Here is a 19,147-nt window from a genome sequence, read left to right as displayed (position 1 = left end):
ACAAACTTTAATGAAAGAGCCTCCACTTAGTACGTTTCTGTCCGTCCCTTGAGCGTCGTTATAACCGGATTTCACTTTATATACGTTATATACCAAATTTAAAGACTTTTGTTTTTAGACTTGCGGACGGATGGAGGGTTCGACGTACGGACAGCATGGCAGGCATTGCAGAAAATAAATATACTCACTTCCCCAAGTGAATGAGTATAGTAAACAATTTTCAAACATTTTCATTTGATTTTCTCATTTTAGTCAGTTTTCTTCTTCCAACGGTTCCAACGGTTCTTCAATCTGAAACAAACAAAATCCCCGATCCCAGCCCATAGGCAGTAAAAATGCAATTTGTGTAAAATATGTAAACCATTTAAATAACATTTCTAAGAAATATACAGTAAATGATCTCAATGATATTGTGAATATTGTGAATAATTATGAAAAGCACTTGATTGAACAAGAGTGAAATTATTCGCGTCACATCGAGCTGCTGCCACGGATCATCGTTGGTGGTCCTCAATGCTAATTATGTCGCACAGCTCGTGCTCGTGCCAATTCCTTGTACAATTTGGCTAAACTCGTACTTAATTAATCTGTACCTAAATTTTCAAATTACCGGGAACACAATTACTGTGATTTACCTAATGTGAATAGCAATACTAAACTATATATATATTTTTTTATATATATGTATATACTCAAATGTGTGTGTGTGTGAGTGTGTGTGTGTGTGTGTGTGTGTATGTGTATATATCGCATATGTATATGTATGTATATGTTGCGGGTTTATCATTCCATTTATATAAATTGGTCAATGTCAATATATGTATATATATATATGTATGTATATACCATATACTAGTTTATCAGTGGGAGGGCAGCAGGTGGTGGCCGTGGAAGGGGCAATGATACTTGGGTAAGTACACGTTACTAACACTTTTAGCCGCAACTAATTATTCTAATATGTAGAAGATCCAGTAGCCGAGATTGAAAGCACAAAAGCTAATCGGGAATATCAAGCGGGAGTACTTGTCGATAATGTTAACATCTTTGATTTTCGGTATTGTCGCCCTAATGGCCGAGGCGCTCTTCTTAATGGCGTGCATCATGCGTGGACGCGCTGAGATGCCTGCTGAGAGAGACAGAGAGAGAGAGAGAGAGAGAGAGAGAGAGAGAGAGAGAGAGAGAGAGGGAGAGAGAGCAATTCCAAGAGAGGCTGTTAGTCGTCAACACTTGATAAGATTCTTTATCCCACTTACCTCTTTGGCCGCGATGTCTTAGCTGGCTGCGACCTGTTCCATAGTTGCGTGTTATGCGAAAACTTGGCGGAAACTTGGCCAAGTCCATGGTCTCGGTGCCGATGGAGCCGAGGGTTACATTGTAGTTACCTTTGCGCAACGAAGGTATAGGACTCATGCGTACGTCCTGCAGCTCAATAATGTCTTCTGTGGTTGAACACGTTTCGGATTTCTCCAATTTACCTGCCAGACAAACAGAGACAGAGACAAAAGAAAATATTACTGAAATACTCACTGAGATATTATAGTGGATCATCGTAGGCTGATTTATGTACCTATTTTATGTCGATCACAATCCTTCAGCTTTTTAATCTTCTTCTTGGCCCGCTTGCCCCAGTACGTATAATTGACTGCGGCGTATTCGAGCAGTGCCGCAAACACGAACACAAAACACATCACCAAATAGATATCGATGGCTTTCACGTAGGAGATGCGGGGCAGCGAGCTCCGTACACCGGTGCTGATCGTCGTCATCGTCAGCACGGTGGTGATGCCGAGCGCCACCCGAGCGCTCGTCGCCTCGTGGTTAATCCAAAATGATACCCAGGATAGCATCACGATCAGTATGCTGGGCAAATACGTCTGGAACACAAAGTATCCGATGTTGCGCTGCAACTTGAAGGAGAGCGACAGCCGCTGATAGACGCCAGTGGCCAGGCGCTCCTTCCTGTCATTGGTCTCATATCCAATGATCGTAAACTGTGGCAGTTCGGCGTCCTCGACGCCGCGTACCGGCGTTGGCTTCCAGTACATGACCACATCGCTGACCGTGTAACCATCTAAGCGAAATGAAACGGGAAGAGGTGAAACACAATGTCAAAATTATTAAACTAGGTCGATATGAAAAAGGAGGCGCATAAAGTAAAACTATATTTTATTAAACTATAGTTTCAGAATATATCAACTATTTAGCATAGCTTGCACATAATAATTTGATTGCTTGCACTCTACTGCTGCTCACTCGCTCTCACAGTCGCTGTCGCTTTGAGCAAGAGACTTCGTTCGGTTCTTTTCGTTTTTGTTTTCTTTTGAGCGCCTTTTGTTGAACTGTTCGTGTTCGTATAGGGAGAGACACGATTGACGTTCGCACTCAGCTGATGAAGTCAAGAGTCTCCCCATACACATGCGGCCACTTAATTCACGTACACACAACTCTCGCGTACATACAAATACAACAAAAGTATTTTCGCTCCATTCAACTCAAGCAAACGGTCAAGTAGCAACTAGAGCGAAACGGGCGAGCCGATCGCGAATCTGCTCGTTAAAGAACCGATGCAATCGGTTACGCTCTAAGTGCTTTCCTTTGCCTTTGAGTGTTTTCTCACAGTTTGAGTAGAAGACACATGTATGTATGTATGTATGTAGATATATGCAGACAACGAGAAACGGTCAACAAGTATTTGCGAGCTGTGCTTAAAAGAGAATGCTGCTGAGAGAATTATGAGTGAAATGTCTGTATAGGTATATGTATAGCTGTATATTTGCGAGCTATGCTACTTAACTAAATAAAATGAAAAACATTAAATTCAAAATGAGAAGGCAGCGGAACGTAAAACAATTCAACTACAATCAATTGTGTATATTGTAAAAAGGCAGATTATTCGACAACTGAAGAGAAGCCAGAGTGTGTGTATATTGTACTAATAGGAGCTAACAAAAAATCATTTTGAGCAGTTACAAATCCGATTGGATTATGTATTTCTTGATAGTTAAAGTTCGTATCCTTCACTTGACTACAAAACAAAAAGGTGAAGCAAAAGGTAAAGGAATTTAACTGCCATTCAATTTGTATATTGTTCTTATAGGAATCCGTCTGAGCGGCTATAAATCCAATTGGATACTGTTGTTCTTGATAGCAAAGACTCTCTCTCTCTCTCTTTCACTTGATAAAACCTAAGGCAAGCTGAGGCTGTATTCAAAAGGATTTAACTACAAACTGTTGAGCTATAAATAGCTACAAATCCAATTGGATTTTATATTTCTTTATAGCTGAGGCTTATACCTCTCAGTTAACTTACAGCTCTCGATTTCCACGGTGCAGTTCTGTGAGTCCAGTGGGTAGTAGTGCAAATCCATCATGCAGGCGAGTGTAGTGGTGAAGCGCATGCCGTAGGTAACGGCGCCATCGCCACCAAGACGCACCAGCTTATTGCGCTCGGTGACGTCATGCAGAAAGCTATGTCAAGTATACACTAAGTACTTCTATATGATTTATATATATACATATTTGACGGACCTGTTCTTGTCGTTGGCAAAGAATGTGTCTGGCACCCAGATCTTCTCGGCAAAGTCGCCAGATAGCGTCAGCACATCATTGACCCCATCGTCGTCGGCATCGGAATCGTAGTACGGGCCGTAGATGTTGAAAGCCAGGCGCTCGTCGCGCCAATACTGATTCAAGTACATTGTTATAGTATAATCCTGTAAAGTACATTTTAATTGAAGTATGCTCCAGCTAAGGCAGTTAGTTCTGTGTGCCCGACTTACCATATTAACTTCGGAGATCGCATCAAAGCTGGCTATAGTCAAATCCATGCCCACGTGCAGTGGCTCGCCCCCGAAATTGGGACGCAGCCGTATATCGTATCCTTGCAATATTTTTGAGATCGTCTGCGTAACATTCTCTAAGCGGCCAGCGAGCATTTCCTTGCGCTTACATCTGCGAAGCGACGGGGACAGAGAAGGAGAAAGAGAGAGGGGAAGATTGATATATCTTGGCTTACAAGGATCTGCTATTCCGCTTACCGTACTACAGTTAGCTGGGCGCTTAGCACTAACAGCAGCAATAGGCTGTAACAGACGCCCAGATGGCCAAGACTCGTCATATTGGCGGCAGTTAACTGTTTGCTGTTGCTCTCCTCTCTGCGATTCTCAACTCGTTGGCATCGTCTCAGCTGATGCTTTCACTTTCATACCGGATGGCATTGCCAATCTTTTGAATTACGTTTTCTTCACTCTCACACCTCCCTCTCTCTTCCACTCTCTCTCTCTCTCTCTCTCTCTCTCTCTCTCTCTCTCTCTCTCTCTCTCTCTCGCTCGTTATCGCTTTCTGCTTTTAGTGCTGCATAGTTAGTCGCGTGTTTGATAACGTTGCACCAGTGTATTTATATCTATAGTAATTGGATAGATATTTCGAATTGATATTATGTCATTACACAAGCCAAAACTAATGCATATATACATGTGTGTGTGTTATATGTGTATAACGGGAAAGACTTTCGAAAGTTTCCCTTTCTAATTGTTGTCTCACGTCGTTCAATGCATAGAATATTCAGCAGTTTGATAAGTGTTTGTTTATATGCGCGTCCTTCAAGCTTCAAGTTCCTGTTCAAAGACACCGACCGATGCACACACCTAAATATGCACATAAATATATCTAAATTTATATATGTATGTGTATGTGTATGTGTATGTGTATGTATATGTGGCTCAACTATCAATGATTTATGCTTATTCATAATAAATGCCAAGTGTAAGCACCAAATGCATTTCTCTGAACATCCATCCACTCAAATGGCACTCACATTTCTAATGGTTAACTAATGACAGACATTTCTCTGAATATATATGTATATGTTGTAAATATGCATATATGTATGTACGTATATTATATTCACGAAAATTGAGCTGTAAGTGTGCAATGAGCACATAAATATGTTTTCCCTAATAGCGTTTTCTGAGAGCGTCTCATGGGTTTCCTTCTTGCTCTTCCTCTTTTTGTTACTCTTGGTTTTTTTTGTTGCTCTTTTTTTTTTTTGTTTGTTTTTTTTTTTTTTTTTTGTTGCCTTATATAGTATTTCAGTTCGGTAATGTGGCCCTCATCATTGTTGCTCTGTCATAGACGTATGTACGATTGTTTGTCTTTTCAGCGTTTGACCCATTTTTCTTCTGTTTTTTGTTTGTTCATTTATTGCAGTTAGTGGCAAAGAAGAAAATAGAAAATGGCAAATGTGCCGTATTCGGATGCTCTATTTTTAAAGGACACATTTATAGGCACACACACAATGTAAACTGTAATAAATATGCGTATCTATCTATGTGTGTGTGTGTGTGTGTGTATGACATTGCACACAAGCATTTTTGCCATTTGCTTTTGGTATTCTATCAAATTTGCCAGTCTATAAAATTGCTAGCATATTATCTTGACACAGACACGAGCACACACACACACACACACACGCACACACACAGGCACTGGCTTCAAATATTAATTTGCTGTAACCCACAAAACAAACAGAAAACAACGACAACAACAACAAGCCTAAAATAATAACGCAACACCAGCGAATTAAACACGTCGAATGGGGCTTACGATTAACACGGATGCCCTCAAAAGAAATACGGGCAAAAAAGAAAATACGGAAAAATACGGAAAAAATATAGAAAAACCAAAAATTGAAAATGCAAATTACGATTTCTCATTCACTTTTTCCCGCTCGTCCTATATCTAATGTATATATGTATCTGTATCGCATCGCTGGGAGCGCGCGCGTCGTGGGCAGCAACGAATTTGGTTATGTGGAGCGGCGGCTACCGTTGCTAGCTAACGAATGATTACTGTCAGTTACCGTTACGTCTTCGGCTGCCAGTGCCACTGCTGGTGATGCTGCTGCTACGGCTGCTGCGACGGCTGCTGCTGCTTGCCGACTTGCTCTTGCTCTAATTGATGATGAAGATGATTATGGTGGGCCCACTCGGCATAGGCCCTGGGCCTGCGCATATTACATTCCGGGGCGACATTCCACTGCCAAACAGACAGCCAACCAGCCAACCAGCCAGGCAGCACACGTAACAAGCGCGCTTTCATTCAGAATCACGAGATGCCAATGCTCATTTAGGGTTGTCACCGTCACCGTTTCGCTGCTGCTGTTGCTGCTGCTGCTGCTGCTGTTGCCTGGCGCCATCTGGTGAGCTGAGCCCTACACTCACACAGAGAGGCTGGCAGACACACACACACATATATGTATGAGTGACAGCATTAATGTTAAGTATTTCAGGTACTTTAGCTGTACTCTAGTTTGCATCTCATTTGTATTGTTCAGCTAGGCGCATAGGCTATATGCAAATGTCAAAAATATACATATATTTAGATATATATATATATGTAGCATGTATAGCATATATGTATATATGTATATTCCCAGCTCAGGTCTCTCTCTCCCTTCAATGCCAAGCTAGGCTTGCCCATCTCTCTCTCTCTCTCTCTCTCTCTCTCTTTCCTTCTCTTTCCCTCTATATTTTCTACTAGACCTGGCTCTCTGTAATGCTGGCTTAGCTAGGCCAGTGCGGTTAGCGGCCAGTTTTGGCCTGAATGGCTGACCAGGCCAATTGATTTTGGCCAGCTGTTTGGCATGGGCCAGTGAGAGTCTGGTTGTGCACTCCCCGCATGTAACTCAATGATAAAAGCTTCCAATGCTGTGGCCAGCGAAAGCTAAGCGCAAACCATGAGAACTTTTGCCCAAAGGGCAGCAACAACAACAACAGCAGCTGAACAAAAAAAAAAAAAAAAAAAAAGCTTGCTCAGAGCGAATGCGAGACAAGGACTACAGCATCAGCAGCGCTTGCTGTTACAGTTACAGTTACATTGTTTTACGCAATCGCCTCTGTATATGTGCGTGCGTGCGAGTCTGTGTGTGTGTGTGTGTGCGCTCAAGTGAGCGCAAGCCGTGCCTCTGTATGGGTGAGTTACGCTCGGCCCATTCAGTAAGCCCATTGAGAAACCATTGTGCTCGCCTTGTTTATGCTCAGCCAGCGCTGGCTGCAAGCTTTCGCCTCGCACACACAGAGACAGGACACACGCGCACAGATACTTACAGAGGCGCGCACACACACACTGATGCATGTGCGTGTGTGTAAGTGTGTGTGTGTGGGACAATTGGCTCAGCTGCGAATTGGGAGCAGAATGCCGACTGATGCTGCTGCCGCTGCTGTGAATCTCTGGTTATTTCACATTTTTCGTAGTACGGAGCACGGAAGCAGACGTTCCAAGCCTTGAGCTAACGCACGTACATCACGACGCTTCGACGACGACAACAACAACAACAACAACAACAACAACTGTCATAGCTACAACGACAACAACAAGTTACATGGAACTTCAGCAGGGACTTGGCCAATAGTACAAAAAGCAAAAAGCAAAAACAACAAATTAACGAAAAATCAAAACCGAACGCAAATTACAGCAAATTTGTTGTTAAATTTTATCTTCAAATTTGTGTTGTGTTGTTGTTGTTTATTTAATTTTTTTTTTTTTTAAGTGTTGTGCGAATGTGAATCGATGAGGCAAGCAAAAGAATCAACAGAATTCCGAGCACATATGTACACACACACACACACATAAATAGACAGACACACATGGAAAGTGTCTAAATGCAGAGTGCTGCGTGTGTGTGCGTGTGTGTATGTGCGCGACCATTAATCAAAAATACAATTATAAATTTTGCATAAAATTGTGTTGACTAAACGGCTTAAGCCATTAAATACATAATATGTATGTATCCCACATACATTGTGCAGTTCGTAGGTGTGTGTGAGTGCGCATGCTCCACATAATATTTTATTTAGTGCAGCAAGAGCAAAGCTCAACAAAAAATTCAAGAAGAAGAACTTAAAAAAAAAAAAACAAGGGAAACAGAAACAGGAAAAAAGCCAACGACAACAGCAACAACAACAGCAGCAAAAATAACAACATTAATATAAACGCCACGCAAGTGGAATACAAATATCGAGTTAAAACTTTAATTCGAAATAAATTGAAATAGAAGGAAAATGTTCTAAAAATAAAATTAGCGGCGCTTGTGCTAATGCCGCCTCCGCATTCGCTGACGACTTAGAGAGTGGGTGTTTCCCACGCCGGAGCACATACATACGCATCAAATACTCACACACACACACACATATATATACACATAGGCATACACATAGACACTAACACCAGCAAACACTAACAGAAATACACACACACACACCCACACATATATATATACGTATCAGGTACTCTCACACACTCACACACATATACATGTATACGCAGTTATAAAGTAGCTACTGGTCGCAGCAGCAGCCGCAGCTAATGGCAATAACAGTTAAAAATATGCAAAACTAATTTGTAAAATTAAAATTTAAAAGAAGAAAATAATACATTTATTAATTCAATAAAACAAAAAACAAAAAAAATAAATCATTAAAAAATAATATTTATACATACATACATTCGCAAACACTTCGTGTGCGCTCGCAACAGGCATTTCTGTTGTTGTTGTTGTTGTTGTCCTGTAACTAAAAATAGAAAATCGTCGAACAGAAAAGACTGAAGCTTGACTTAAATTAGATTTACGAATATTCAAATGAATTAATTAAATACAAATAAAAATCGAAAATACAAAAAATATAAATTAATTGTAATTTCTGTAAAGCAAATGCTCAGCCCTTACACACACACACACATACACACACAACACTCACATATATTTTGCTATCTGTGTATGTATGTAATTCGCTGGGCTTGCTCTACAGCAATATAACAGTTAAAGTTGAAAAGTAATTAAATGATGCAGCGTATATGCCATAATGTAGAGATCATAATGAGATAGTATATTCCGTTTATCGATTGACAGCCTCAACATGCTCCGCTGGATCTCTCTCCCACTCGCGCACACAACTACACAAAAATAACTAATAGAAAAACAACATGAGAATAACAAAGAAATAAATAACAAATATTCAGAAAATACAAAAATAAAATAAAAGCGCTTATGAAATCAAATGAAGACTGATATGTATGAAATGTGTAACAAGTGATATTCAAACTTGAGCCGAATCGTGGATTAGTGCAGACAAATGTTTTATGCAAATCGCGTTTGCCTCAAAACGCCCAACAATAGCAATAACAACAACCTCGACAACAACAGCAACCTCAGCAACAACAACCACAACCACAACAACAACAACAACAGCAGCAGCAAGTTGGCGTGCCAGGGTAAACCGATGTACATATGTATGTATGGCAGAGTACATATGTATGTACATACGGTCCTGTGAATGTGACACCTACGCAACGCGAAGCGCATTAAAGTGCGAACACAGCAGCAGCAGCAGCAGCAGCAGCAGCAGCGGCAGCAGCAGCAGCCGCCAACACAGCAGCCCAACTCCAATCAGTAGCGCGTCACACGCACGCGCCAAAAACCGCTAAAACAAAAAGAGACAACAACAGCAGCAGCAGCAGCAGCAGCAGCAAGAGCAGCAGCGGCAGCCACAGAAACAGCGCCAGCAGGAGCAGCAGCAGCAGCCGCAGCCGCAGCAGCAGCCGCAGCACCAGCAGCAGCGCCGTGCGTGCGCTCCATTGTGTGCGTGTGCGTGTGCCTCTGCCTGCGCCTGTGTCTGTGCCTGTGTGTGTGCCTGTGTGTGTGTGCGTGCGGTGGCAATGTATTTGCTAGCCTTGCCGTTTTGCCCTTTGGTGTGCCTGCTATGCTTGTGTAAGTATATTATCTCTGTCACGTACATCCTCAACATACAAACAGACACACACACACACACACACACACACACACACACATAGTTAAATATACACCCACACAGGCAGCATGCTTTTGCGTACTTATCAATGAAAATTGGTATTAGCATTAGCATTAGAGCATTCTCTAGAGATTAAGTGCAAATTTCAAGCGATTAGCCAACTAGGGGCCGCACTAGCATTAATCAACTGTCTATTTTTAAATGTCACACACATATCTATATCTATATTTAGGTATATTCTATACACATCAAACTCCTCTTACGTTTCCCTCTTCAGTGCATTCTAATTGAATATTTTAAGTGTTTACTTTGCATTTGTTTCTTTTCCATTATCTTTTCAATTTGCCTTGGCGCACTTCATTTTGGGTATCTACATAATTAGTATACGCATATGTATATGCTTGTATGTTTGTGTGTGTGTGTGTGTGTGTGTGTGTGTGTGTGCGTGCGTGGTGTGGTGTTTGCTACACCTATGTGTGTATACCACCTGTTAGTTTATTAGCCCACGCACATATGCAGCCATTAGCACATACATATGTATATGTATGTGTGTGTTTGTTTATGTATGTGTGACTAGTACGTCTATTGCATGAATGTGTGTGTTTTTCTCTTTTATTTTTGCAATCAAAATAGTTTTCCTAATTAATGCAAAAGAAAAATGTATTGAATATTTTCAAGAAAAGCAATTTAGTTTTACAATTAAAATGCAATATTAAATATTCATTGGAAACGTTTACATTCTACATTTCTCAAAAAACTAAATTGATTTATTTAAAGTAAAAGAATTTATTGAGCTCAAAGAATTTAAATTGAACAAAAAAAATTTTAAATTCAAATTAAATAAAAAAGAAAGGAGGAGAAGCGTAAATGCGACTAAAACAGAGTGAGAATGGGGAAAAAAAGAAATTAAATGAATTGGAAATTCAACAATTCTATGGGATAGATTTTGCCAGTCTAATGATCTATGCCCCTGTTATATATATTTTTTTTTTATAAATCACGAATAGTACAGGTACGACAGATAGGGGATCTCAATTCACTACTTTTCTGCAACTATCCAGAAAGGAACTGGTGTATGTAGTGAAGTGTAGTGCCATTAACAACAATGACAAATGTATATAAAAAAGCGTAAAGCTCTTTTCAGTATACGTCATATGCATACATTATTCTAGTACATTCATTATATAGTTTAGAGCTAGCAAATATTTTATTACAATTACATCGTCATGCTTACTCATGATAAAACTTTTCTTCCAGTTCTGGGAATCGGCAACTTAACTCATGGACTTGGTGAACAGTATGATCGTGGAATAAACAATCGAGGTGATGGTGGCGGTGCCGAAAATACGCAAGAACGTCCGCAGCACTGGTATCAGCCGGCGCACCCACGCTCGGCCAATGCCAACGGACATGGTGTGCACGAGGATGACTTGGCCGACGATCTGTTGCATAAGGAGGACGATCATGATTATCTAACCGCATCCGACTATCCGCCACATCAGGAGCATAATCATGATGATGAGCACGATCATGAACACGAACACGATCAAGATCACGATCGCGATCACGACCACGATCCCGACCATGATCACGAGCTGGATCATGATCATGACCATGACCATATTGATGATAATCTAGAGGACAATGGAGATGGCAGTAAGATGTACGGTCATGTTTATATTAAGGAGCCAATGATACCTCACAAGCCGAGCGTTACGTCCGGCACTGGCACTACCAGCTCGGGTGATACTCCGAAATTTCGTAATGTGGGCGCACAGGGTGGGCGTGGCGACATGTATGTGGTGCGCGAATCGGACCGACAGACGAGCACTCGAGGTCGCGACGGATTCGTGGCCGGGGCCAGCAACAAGCAGAAGGGATTCCGGCCATTCGCCAACCGGGTTGTGGTCCACGATGATCCGCGGCAGCTGGGCCAGCCCGGCGATGGCTACAGCGCACCGCCGTCCACTGGCTGCCACAACACCTGCGAGGAGTCGCAGTGGCAGTGCAGCAATTGCCAGTGCATCGAGTCGCACGGCCGCTGCAATCGCGAGGTGCAGTGCACGGATGCCAGCGACGAGTACGACTGCGACAACATGGACGACATGATGTCCAAGCTGCAGAAGGAGTGCGAGCAGAGCGGCCTGCATGTGATGTGCCCCAAGACCTATCGCTGCATCAACAAGGACTGGCTGTGCGATGGCGACGACGACTGCGGCGACTACTCCGATGAGACGCACTGCGGCGCCCGCACCAACTGCACCGAGGATCAGTTTGAGTGCCAGAACGGCTTCTGCATTCCGCGGCAGTGGGTCTGCGATGGCGAAAACGATTGCAAGGATTACTCGGACGAGGCGCACTGCAATCGCAGTAGCTGCACCGACGAGCACTTCACCTGCAACGATGGCTACTGCATCTCGTTGGCCTTTCGCTGTGATGGCGAACGCGATTGTGATGACAACTCCGATGAGCTGAAGTGCCCGGCCGTCATCAACAGCTGTCCGGAGGGCGAGTTCAAGTGCCGCAGCGGACTGGGCGGTGCCGGCGGGCCCAGTGGACAGTGCATACTCAATCGCTTTCGCTGTGACGGCGACAACGACTGCGGCGACTGGAGCGACGAGGAGAACTGCCAGCAGAAGCCGTCCCAGTGCACCTCCGGCGAATACAAGTGCGCCGATGGCACCTGCATACCCAAGCGCTGGAAGTGCGACAAGGAGCAGGACTGCGATGGCGGCGAGGATGAGAACGATTGCGGCAACATGAGTCCGGAGCATCCCCTGACCTGCGGCCCCGACGAATTCACCTGCCACAATGGACGTTGCATTTTGGTAAGCGCTCCATTGAAAGCTCCTTTGGGGGTAATCAGTGACATCGTAGGGAAAGGTTCTTCCCATCGTCCGCATACCTCAATTGTAACTTCAATTCCCTTTTAGCGCACTTGGCTTTGCGATGGCTATCCGGATTGTTCATCGGCGGAAGATGAGGTCGACTGTCATCTGTTGTGTGACGCCGGCCAGTTCCTTTGTCCGGCCAAGAAGAACATCACCAATCTGAAGTGAGTGCCAGGTGAACCGCTAGCCTAGACATGCGTTAACCTTGTAAATCTTCTGCAGAATCTGCGTGCACCAGAAGCACGTCTGTGATGGTCAGAACGACTGTCCCCTGGGCGAGGATGAGGTGAACTGTCCCGTGGAGCAGAAGTGCCCCGAGCCCCAGCAGTGTGAGCAGCTGTGCATCAAGACGGCGCGAGGACGCGATGAATGCGCCTGCCGGTTGGGCTACCTAATGCACGCCAACAAGCGCAAGTAGGTTCCTCGCACCGACTCCTTTCGTATTTCAAGTGTAATCCGGCCGTATTCTATCTGTTTGTATTCTCCCGTGTACAGCTGCACGGACATAGACGAGTGCCAATATCTGACGAGTCCCGTCTGCTCGCAGAAGTGCCACAATACGCTGGGCTCGTTCGTCTGCTCCTGCGAGATGGGGTACATATTACGGCCGGATCTGCGCACCTGCAAGGCGCTGGGCGGGGCGATGACGCTGCTCGTGGCAAACCGCTGGGACATTCGACGCGTAACGCTAAGCAATAATCGTTATATGGCAATAGTGAAGGGACTGCACAATGCAATCGCCTTGGACTTTCATTACCGGAAGGGTCTGTTGTTCTGGTCGGATGTCTCCACCGATGTGATCAAAATGGTTAACATCAATGGCACCCAAGTGCGCAGCATTATCAAATGGGGCTTGGAGTCGCCGGGCGGCATTGCCGTCGACTGGGTGCATGATCTATTGTTTTGGACGGATTCGGGCACGCGACGTGTCGAGGTATCGAACTTTCAGGGAAACTTACGTACGGTGATTGCCTCGAGTGATCTGGATAAGCCGCGCGCCATTGTCATCCATCCGGGCGAAGCTCTGGCATTCTGGAGTGACTGGGGACCAAATCCGAAGATCGAACGCGCCCACATGGATGGCTCACAGCGACAGGTGATTATATCGAAGGGCGTCACCTGGCCGAATGGCCTGGCCATTGATTATCCAAATAGCAAAATCTATTGGGCCGATGCCAAGCAGCATGCCATTGAGTGCTCCAATTTGGATGGTAGCGAACGCATCAAAGTGCTCAGCACCCATCTACCTCATCCATTTGCGCTGACCATATTCGAGGACACGATGTACTGGACCGACTGGAATACAAAGACTGTCTCAGCTGCCAATAAGATAACCGGCAAGGGTTTTCGTTCGGTGCACGAGAATTTTCATTTTCCCATGGACATTCACGCCTATCATCCGGCACGCCAGCCGGACTATCAGGATCGCTGCCAAAAGGACAGGCGTGGAATGCGCGGCGGCTGCTCCCATTTGTGCCTGCCCAATAAGACCTCACGCCGCTGCGGCTGTCCCATTGGACTGTCACTGAAGGACGATGGCAAGACCTGCAAGAGTGCCCCAGATAAGCTCGTCCTAGTCGCACGCCGCAAGGATATTCGCCTACGCCAGCTAAATACGAAACCCTCTGGACCGAACGATGTCGACATGATTGTGCCCCTGGACAATTTGAAGCATGCCGTTGCTCTCGATTGGTGCAGCGAGACCGATTTCATTTATTGGACCGATGTGGAGCGCAGCTCCATCAATAAGGCTCATCTCAATGGCAGCTATCAGCAACGCGTGGTCCACTCTAATTTAGTTTCGCCCGTTGGCCTGGCTCTCGATTGGATCACGGACAAATTGTACTGGACAGATCCCTCAACCAATCGCATCGAAGTGGCAACCACAAATGGCAAAATGCGCACGCTCCTTGTCTGGGAGAAGTTGGATAAGCCGCGCGACATTGTCGTGAATCCAATAGGTAAGTCCAATACCTAAAGTATAGCAAAAATATCAATGAGAACAAAATATAAGCGTGGCCCTTACGCCCTCTAAAGGCAGGGACAAGAGCTAAGGAACCTTCTAACCCATTTCTTTCTATGGCATACAGCTGTATAGCTTAGGATTATTAAGGCAGGTCCTTTTGAGTATTATTAAATGCTTTTCTTTGAAATCCATAGAGGGCCTTATGTTCTGGTCAGATTGGGGTGAGGAGGCAATGATCGAGCGAGCGAACATGGACGGCGCTAGTCGCGTTATCATAGCATCTAAGAAACTCATCTGGCCCAATGGACTTGCTATCGACTACGATGAGCATAAGCTTTACTTTGTGGACGGCGGAACGAAGACGCTGGAGAACATGAACTTCGATGGCAGCAATCGCAAGGTCATAATCAGTAAGTACTAGATGAATCCCAAGTGATAGGTCGATGCTAATGGCTCGTCGAACAGATGGACTGGGCCATCCCTTTGGCCTGGATGTGAGCGGCGGTCGTGTGTACTGGACGGACTGGGATACCAAGTCGGCGATGAGTGCCGATAAATTCACGGGCAAGAGCGTCAGCACGGTGATCGCCAACACCAGTGACCTAATGGACATCCGGGTCTTTCATCGTACCCGCAGGCGTGTCTACAATGCGTGCGACAAACAGAACGGCGGCTGCTCCCACCTCTGTCTCCTGAATCCGACTAGCTTCACGTGCGCCTGCGCCGTTGGGGTGCAGCTGAAGGAGGATCGTCGCACTTGCTCCGAGGGTCCAACGAAATACATTCTGTTCGCCCATCGTATCGACATCCGTCAGATCTCCTTAGACTTTGATCATCTGATCGATGTGGTGCTGCCCCTGCCGCCAATCTCGAATGCCGTTGCCCTCGATGTGGACCAAAAGACGGGCTACATTTTCTGGTCGGACACCATCGAGAACGTGATCATGAGCTCCAGTGCGGACGGGCTGCATGTACACAAAGTGATAGGCGAGAGTCTGGAGAATCCAGATGGACTGGTTGTCGACTCCATCGGTCGCATGATCTACTGGGCCGATGCAGGTCGTCATACAATCGAAGTGGCTACGCTTGACGGCAATAATCGACATGTGATTGCCTACAAGGATCTGGAGTCGCCGCGCGGCCTGGCCCTCGACTACGAGGCGGGTCTGCTGTTCTGGACCGACTGGGGACACTATCGTAAGATCGAACGCTCACACCTGGACGGCAACGAGCGCTCCCGCATTGTGACAGCCAATCTCGGCTGGCCGAACGGACTCTCGCTGGACCTGAAGAGCAAGCGCATCTATTGGGTGGACGCTCTGCGAAAGACCATCGATTCATGCGACTACACGGGCAATCAGCGCAAGCTGATCATGTCGGCTCTACATCATCCCTATGCCCTGGCGCTCAGTGATGATCACATCTACTGGACGGACTGGAAGTCGAAGGCGCTGCACATGGCGGATCGCCGCCAGACCAGCAACAAGCGCGATGTCATGACCAACATTGATGGCCTGATGGACATTAAAGTGATCATCAAGCAGCCGCAGCTGGCGGAAAATGTCTGCGGACGCAACAATGGCGGCTGTTCCCATCTGTGCCTGCGCAATCCGGCGGGCTATTCGTGCCAGTGCCCCACCGGACTCAAGCTGCGGGAGAATAGCACCACAGAATGCCAAAATCTACCAGACGTAAGTCCAACCAACTCTCATTAACCACACTCCACTCCATTTGTTTCACCTTCTTCATTTAGGATTATCTGCTGATCGCACTGCGCTCGGGCATTGGCATGATCTCGCTGAACAGCGGCGACTACATGGACGTGGTGCTGCCCATCAATGGGGTCCATGGCGCCGTGGTGCTGGACTATCACTATCGCAGCAATTGGCTCTTCTTTGCGGACGTCAATATGGACGTCATACGCCGGGTCAATCTGTTGAACCTCACCGAGAGCAAGGTGGTGGTCAGCACGGATCTGTTGACGCCCAATGGGATCGCGGTTGACTGGATAGCCGACAATCTCTATTGGTCGGACACGGACCGGAAACTGATTGAGGTGTCGCGCCTCGATGGCAGCAGCCGCAAGAAGCTCATCTCGGAAGATCTGGGCGATCCACGTTCTCTTATCGTTCATCCCTCCAAGGCGTAAGTGACTCAATTACCTAAGAGAATGGGATAATTAGTTTGATTGATCTGTGTCGCTGCAGCTTTCTGTTCTGGTCGGACTGGAACTCCCCATCGAAGATCGAACGCAGTCTCTTGGACGGCTCCAATCGCACGGCCATTGTGACATCGGGCATTGGTTTTCCAACGGGTCTAACCATTGACTTTAGGTAGGGATTAGATAAAGATTGCTTTGTGACTTGATTAAAACTTGATGAATTCCTCTGCAGCAACCGACGTCTGCTTTGGGCCGATGCGCTCGAGGATAATATCGGCCAGGTTGATTTCAATGGCAAACGCCGCCAGACGATTGTGCCCTACGCACCGCATCCATTCGGCCTGACAATGGTAGGTTGAAGCGGTAAATCTACTTAGCCCAGTTAATGTTCACTTGAATCCAATCTGCAGTTCGAGAACAACATATACTGGACCGATTGGTACAACAAGTCCGTGTACCGATCACAGCGTGAGCCTCGCCTCGGCTACAATTATCCGTTCGAGGTGCGCGACGCTCTCAGTGGAGCGCTCGATATACGCGCCGTCTCGCTGCAGCGACAGGCGAAGACCTGGAACCAGTGCGCCCAGGAGAATGGCGGCTGTTCGCATCTGTGCTTCTACCGGGTCGTTGACTATGTGTGCGCCTGTCCCGATCGCCCGGAGAGCGACGGCCGCGTTTGCTCGACCACGCCCAAGGAGCTCGTGCCGCCCCGCCTCGAGAGCGAACAACCGCCGGACTACTCGGACGAACTGACCGATGACAGCGGCTCGACGGACAGCCAGAATAATCACAGCGATCTTGACGATGATCTCAAGGCCAAGGAAAACAGGCAGCGCGAGTTCTTTGTGATCATCGCCCTGGGCGTGGTCATTGTCATGGTTATCATTATAATGCTAGTGATATTTAGTAAGTCCGCATGAATGCCAAAGAGTTTCCTTTTGCAGTTTACACTATTTACTTGCTTACAGTGCTCGCTTTCAATACGAATCGCAAAAAGGCGAAGCGCAATTCCCGCGGCTCTAGCCGCTCTGTACTGACATTCTCCAATCCCAACTACAACGTGGATGGCACCCCTATGGAGCCAAAGACGAATATCTGGAGACGATTCAAATATGATAAATCGCATGTGAGCTCTTTATGAATATCAATATGAATGTGAATATGAATGTGAATATTATTGTGAATATGTATGATAGAGTCTATAAAAACTTTTTATGTTGGGCTGGAATTAACAGCCAAGGCAATGCAGGCTTGTGCGTTTCCTTCTTTCTCTCTCTCGCTCTCTCTCGCTCTCTCTGGCTCTCTCACTCTTTCTTTTCTTTTCTTTTCAGACGCAGTCAAGGCTAGCTAGAATTAATAATATTTAGTCTCATGTACTAGATGATATCAGCTTTTGCTAAACTGATTGATATTTTCAACATGTCCTGGGGTATAGAAAATATACAGGGCCGGATTAACAATTAGGTAGAATAGGCAGTTGCCTAGAAAAATGAAATCGAAGAAAGAAAGAAACGGACCTGAAAAAATGGGGGCCCCGAATCGACGCTGGTCTAGTCGTCCTATATCTGAGGATATATGGCTATATAAGACCTATACGGTTATCCGTTTATAGCGATGCTCAAGGGACCGTCGCTATAACCGTATAACTTTGCTCATATAAGTTTACCTAGGGACCCGGTCGCAATAGCGTTGTAAGTGGAGTCGTTCTAAACGGGTTCTAGATAATTGAGCCAAGTATAATGAGGTTACAGCCTTTATAAGTTTCAATTCTATTTATATTTTGTGTGCGATAGTACTGCTAATTTCTCTTGATAAAACTCATATATGACTTGTTTTCGAGTCTATTTATATAGATCTTATAAGCTGACTTACAGGTCAAAACATGTCTGCTTCATTTTTTGAATCCCAATCTCCAGTAAAACTAAAACTCCATTGAGCTAGGCTATTGTAAGAATTACAAAAATATAAATTTATAGTTTAAATAGGACTTAAAGCTCTTTAAAACTATTGTAATGAATATTAAGTTATAGTGAAAAAAAAGATGGGCTAGCTAGCTTGATTTTCCAGAAATTCCCTCAGCTTATGCATAAGTTCTATTAACTTTATATATATATTTAAATATTATATTAAATCTCCATGTGTATATTTGTAACCAGGAACGCGCCGGGGTGTACGAGGAGCGTAGTCTAACCACGGAAACTGCCTCGTCCAGCCTGTTTGTGCCAACGCCATCGCCGATGGCGTCGCCGTCAACAAAGACTATGCAACTGACAACGCTATCGACTATCACATAAATTGAAAAAACAAAAATAATAATAATGAA

At 45.2% G+C, this 19,147-nt stretch overlaps 2 protein-coding genes and 1 long non-coding RNA gene across 7 annotated transcripts in view; 2 read left to right on the top strand and 1 right to left on the bottom strand.

Moving 5' to 3' along the window:
• Positions 1-886: 886 nt before the first annotated feature.
• On the bottom strand, positions 887-6,052 carry LOC6584324 (gamma-aminobutyric acid receptor subunit beta-like). Of its 5 annotated transcripts, none has more exons than XM_032732053.2 (8): positions 5,861-6,052; positions 4,038-4,402; positions 3,780-3,951; positions 3,529-3,713; positions 3,311-3,468; positions 1,568-2,071; positions 1,254-1,475; positions 887-1,126 (listed from the first exon to the last, which is right to left on the bottom strand). In XM_032732053.2, exons 2-8 carry the CDS (start codon positions 4,115-4,117, stop codon positions 948-950), a joined length of 1,500 nt encoding a protein of 499 aa, XP_032587944.1. In that variant the 5' UTR covers positions 4,118-4,402; positions 5,861-6,052; the 3' UTR covers positions 887-947. The 5 variants fall into 5 exon arrangements, with proteins under 5 accessions (XP_032587944.1, XP_015017000.1, XP_032587946.1 ...); XM_015161514.3 differs by lacking the exon at positions 5,861-6,052 and adding an exon at positions 5,705-5,843; XM_032732055.2 differs by lacking the exon at positions 5,861-6,052 and adding an exon at positions 5,705-5,843 and having other exon boundaries at positions 887-1,123.
• Positions 6,053-7,278: 1,226 nt separating this feature from the next.
• On the top strand, positions 7,279-9,227 carry LOC26528272. The gene is made up of 2 exons (XR_004364423.2): positions 7,279-7,410; positions 8,909-9,227. It is a non-coding gene; the product is annotated as an uncharacterized LOC26528272 (long non-coding RNA).
• A 406-nt stretch (positions 9,228-9,633) lies between these two features.
• The window catches only part of LOC6584323 (low-density lipoprotein receptor-related protein 4), a 9,619-nt gene continuing 105 nt past the window's right edge, over positions 9,634-19,147 (top strand). Inside the window, exons 1-13 of the mRNA XM_002009943.4 lie at positions 9,634-9,766; positions 11,064-12,634; positions 12,740-12,861; positions 12,920-13,111; positions 13,193-14,658; positions 14,858-15,073; positions 15,129-16,354; positions 16,417-16,808; positions 16,871-16,996; positions 17,057-17,174; positions 17,235-17,730; positions 17,793-17,950; positions 18,981-19,147. The exon at positions 18,981-19,147 is cut by the window's right edge and continues 105 nt beyond it. Of these exons, the coding sequence (XP_002009979.3) occupies positions 9,715-9,766; positions 11,064-12,634; positions 12,740-12,861; positions 12,920-13,111; positions 13,193-14,658; positions 14,858-15,073; positions 15,129-16,354; positions 16,417-16,808; positions 16,871-16,996; positions 17,057-17,174; positions 17,235-17,730; positions 17,793-17,950; positions 18,981-19,118 (6,273 nt within the window). The 5' untranslated portion in view covers positions 9,634-9,714 and the 3' untranslated portion in view covers positions 19,119-19,147. The remainder of the gene's footprint in view (positions 9,767-11,063; positions 12,635-12,739; positions 12,862-12,919; positions 13,112-13,192; positions 14,659-14,857; positions 15,074-15,128; positions 16,355-16,416; positions 16,809-16,870; positions 16,997-17,056; positions 17,175-17,234; positions 17,731-17,792; positions 17,951-18,980) is intronic.

Source organism: Drosophila mojavensis, unplaced genomic scaffold (genome assembly GCF_018153725.1).
Source record: "Drosophila mojavensis isolate 15081-1352.22 unplaced genomic scaffold, ASM1815372v1 contig_136, whole genome shotgun sequence".
In the NCBI taxonomy this organism is placed as follows: domain Eukaryota; kingdom Metazoa; phylum Arthropoda; class Insecta; order Diptera; family Drosophilidae; genus Drosophila; species Drosophila mojavensis.
Note: the sequence above shows the minus strand (reverse complement) of the source record. Positions and strands in the feature narration are given on the sequence as shown.

Coding starts and splice junctions, on each gene's coding strand:
- LOC6584324 (XM_032732053.2), bottom strand. CDS start 4,117: ATGACGAGTCTTGGCCATCTGGGCGTCTGTTACAGCCTATTGCTGCTG. Junction 3,714..3,779: donor CGATCTCCGAAGTTAATATG/GTAAGTCGGGCA, acceptor TGTACTTTACAG/GATTATACTATAACAATGTA. Junction 1,127..1,253: donor AAGACATCGCGGCCAAAGAG/GTAAGTGGGATA, acceptor TGTCTCTCTCAG/CAGGCATCTCAGCGCGTCCA.